Below are 3,396 nucleotides of genomic sequence, written 5' to 3'. Positions count from 1 at the left end.
CTATAGATAGTACAGCTACTATAGTATTGCAGTAATGTGGGTACTATAGATAGTACAGCTACTATAGTATTGCAGTAATGTGGGTACTATAGACAGTACAGCTACTATAGTATTGCAGTAATGTGGGTACTATAGATAGTACAGCTACTATAGTACTGCAGTAACATGGGTACTATAGATACTAGTACAGATACTATAGTACTGCAGTAATGCGGGTTCTAATGATAGTATATCTGGTCTCAGTGGCTGAGAGGACGGTGCTTCTCAGGCTTCCATCCATCATGGACGCCACCTTCCACCCTCTGCAGCAGACTGAGAGGAGCTGAGCTGCTCCTTTAGTCAGAGACTTTTACAGCCTGTTAGGATAGAGGAGCTACTGCAGGTCATTCATCCTGCTGCTACCAGATTCTACAGTGAGACGCTACAACCGCAATAAATGCAAATGCTAAGTATAATCTAAACATATATACCCAAGTAAACACCCTTTGCAATAACCCTGTATAATAATAATAACCCTGTATAATAATAATAACCCTGTATAATAATAATTACCCTGTATAATAATAATAACCCTGTATAATAATGCGGCTATGAAAAAAAATAGATAAATAAATCAATAAGCTGTCTTATAGGGATGAACTGTATAAACTGTAAATATCCTCTGCACCTTTTCTTTCTTTGGCACCTTCCTCTCTGTATGACTATCTGAGCTGATGGTACGAGTTACGAAATTTCTCCACTGTGAGATCAATTAAGTCAATCAATCAATCAATCAATCAATCAATCAATCAATCAATCAATCAATCAATCAAAACACTGGCTCAGACAACTGGACCAGAGCACTGGACCAGAACACTGGACCAGAGCACTGGACCAGAGCACTGGACCAGAGCACTGGACCAGAGAACTGGACCAGAACACTGGACCAGAATACTGGACCAGAACACTGGACCAGAACACTGGACCAGAGCACTGGACCAGAATACTGGACCAGAGCACTGGACCAGAACACTGGACCAGAACACTGGACCAGAGCACTGGACCAGAACACTGGACCAGAACACTGGACCAGAACACTGGGCCAGAGAACTGGACCAGCCTCATTCCTGTAATATCTGCTCCAACCAGTCAGTGGATAACAGAACATTATTCATCATCCATCCCTGACATTAAGAGATGGATGATGATGTTGATTTCTGTCCTTTTTGTCCCTTAGCTGTTGATTCCCTGCAGTTCTGAACCAGTTCTGGTCCGGTATCAGATATTATCAGAGGTCCGATCATGGCTGCAGGCTGACAGCAGAACCGAGCCAGAACCAGCCCCCTGAGGGCTGCAGTGATTCTGTCCTGCAGCAGCTGCTGCTCCTCCGCTCTCCCTCTGACCCTCTGAGGTCACCCTGACTGTAACTACAGGAGCCTGCAGAGGACACACCATCTGCTGCAGGACAGACCCCTGGAGGGAGGAAGGAGAATGCTTCTGCTGTCTGAGCTTCATCAGAGGGGCTGGGCTGGCTCAGCAGGTTCCTGCAGCTCATCCAGACGCCTCCTCTCCATCATCACACCTCCTCCCTCCATCTTGGCAGGAGGCTGAGGGAGGCTGAGCCCTGAGCTTTGTCTGTCAGGCTGCAGGGGGCTGTTTTCAGCCTGACAGGAACCAGCAGGGAAAGTTTCAGGGTGACCCGCTTCCTGCTGCAGGTTGAGGTTCTGAAAGTTCTGGTAAGGTCGGCACCGATCCGCTACAGTTTTGTCTCTCAGGTTGCAGCAGAACTGACAGAGAATCTAATTCATTTTGGTTTCTAATTTCCTTTTTTCTTCTTCTACTCTGTCCTGTCCTTCATCTCCTTCCCTCCTCTTCCTCTCACCCGGACCAACATGTGACCCGGTCCGATGTCGAACCGGGCCTCAGCGCCTCTTCCATCTCCTGCTGACTCAGAGGATCAAAGGATGACATCAGAGGACTCTGCTCTCTGATTGGCTGGATGACCTGAACACCTGAGGGTTCCCTGGGAGCACAGAGCTGCAGATTCCCAGCTCCCTGAACGCCTCACAGACTGGGATCAATCAGCTAAGTTTGGATGGAGCTGTTCCTGTGATGCTGCAGAACTCCATCAGAACTCCTGACCCGTCCAACAGGCTGGATCCAGAACCCAGTCTGCACTGTCCATGAGGACCGGGTCGGGTTTGGTTCTGAGGCATAAATACATCAGGTTCTGCCTGGTTCTGGCCTGTTGTTCTGTGGCTTCAGGTCCAAACTGTCCTACTAAATCTGGACCCAAGTTCAGAACCAGAACAATTATCATTTCCTTAGAACCCATCAGAACCGCATCATTAAAGGTTTAAATTAGAATTCCTGAGCAGAACATTTACTGAGAACCTAATCAGTTCTGGTTCTGACCCGGTTCAGTTCTGCAGAACTCATTAGAACCCAGTGAACAGTCCAGAAACTGAACCAGGGCAACTTTCCTGCCTGGGTTTATGACAGAACCCTGGACCTGAGGGTTCTGCTCAGGTTCTGACTCACCTGGACCTGGTACATGTTCCTGTCTGCAGCAGCCGGCGGTCCGCTGGGACCCGGTTCTGATGCACAGAACCTCTGGACCTCTGGTCCGGAACCTCTATCCCCCGTTCATCATGCTGTCCTGCTGTGGTTCCGGTCCAGTTACAGTCCCGGTTCCGCTCTGTGTGTCCTGGTCCCGCAGTGGTTCGGATCCGGTTCCGGGTTCGGTTCGCCTCCTCAGCCCCTCTAAGCTCCTCGGTGTCCGAACTTCTTGTCGCTCCGCTCAGCTGGAGGCGGAGATGAAAATAAAGCGAGAGCAGCCGAACATGGCCGATCACTGCCGAGCAGCGCCGAGGGGCCAGACCGCTGCTTCCGGTTGGGTTTCACAATAAAAGCCTCCCTTAGGGCAGCCTGTCGGGCTCCAGTCAGAATACAGGACAACATGGGTTTAACCAGCTGGTTCCGATCAGCTTCTTCTGGTACCGGGTCTGCCAGGTTCTGGTCCAGATAAAACCTAATAAAGTCGACCTTTTAATCCACAGCAGGTTTTATATATGCTGGTTCTGGTTCTCAGTTATTCCATCAGTAGAAAGGTTTGTGCCGCTTTGAACCGATCGGAGCAGCAAAGGACAGAAAATATGAAAAACAAAAAGAAACTGAAGATGAAGCAGCAGGATGAGGATCTGCTGCTTCACCCTTAGACATGGCGCCCTCTGCTGGTGGATTGCTGATCGCCCGTTGGTAGTACAGGGTTGGAGTGAAGCCACCAGCCGCCATATTGGTACTCCCTAGTTAGATAGGTCACAGTGTAAACAATCCGTGCGCTACAGCATCGAACAACGATGATGTTCTGATTTTCAAGGGGACTTAAAACATTTAAACTGAAGATAAATATTCATC

The 3,396-nt window shown here is 48.9% G+C and overlaps 1 protein-coding gene across 1 annotated transcript in view; it reads right to left on the bottom strand.

The window, feature by feature from the left end:
- LOC107100351 (PEX5-related protein-like) overlaps positions 1-3,056 on the bottom strand; it is a 24,802-nt gene extending 21,746 nt beyond the window's left edge. The window contains exon 1 of the mRNA XM_015398804.1: positions 2,521-3,056. Within this exon, the coding sequence (XP_015254290.1) occupies positions 2,521-2,535 (15 nt within the window). The 5' untranslated portion in view covers positions 2,536-3,056. The remainder of the gene's footprint in view (positions 1-2,520) is intronic.
- Between the last annotated feature and the right edge of the window lie 340 nt (positions 3,057-3,396).

The sequence above is a fragment of the Cyprinodon variegatus genome, unplaced genomic scaffold (assembly GCF_000732505.1).
Source record: "Cyprinodon variegatus isolate N-32 unplaced genomic scaffold, C_variegatus-1.0 Scaffold963, whole genome shotgun sequence".
NCBI lineage: Eukaryota > Metazoa > Chordata > Actinopteri > Cyprinodontiformes > Cyprinodontidae > Cyprinodon > Cyprinodon variegatus.
The sequence above is the reverse complement of the archived record's forward strand: the minus strand, read 5'-3'. Positions and strand labels throughout refer to the sequence as shown.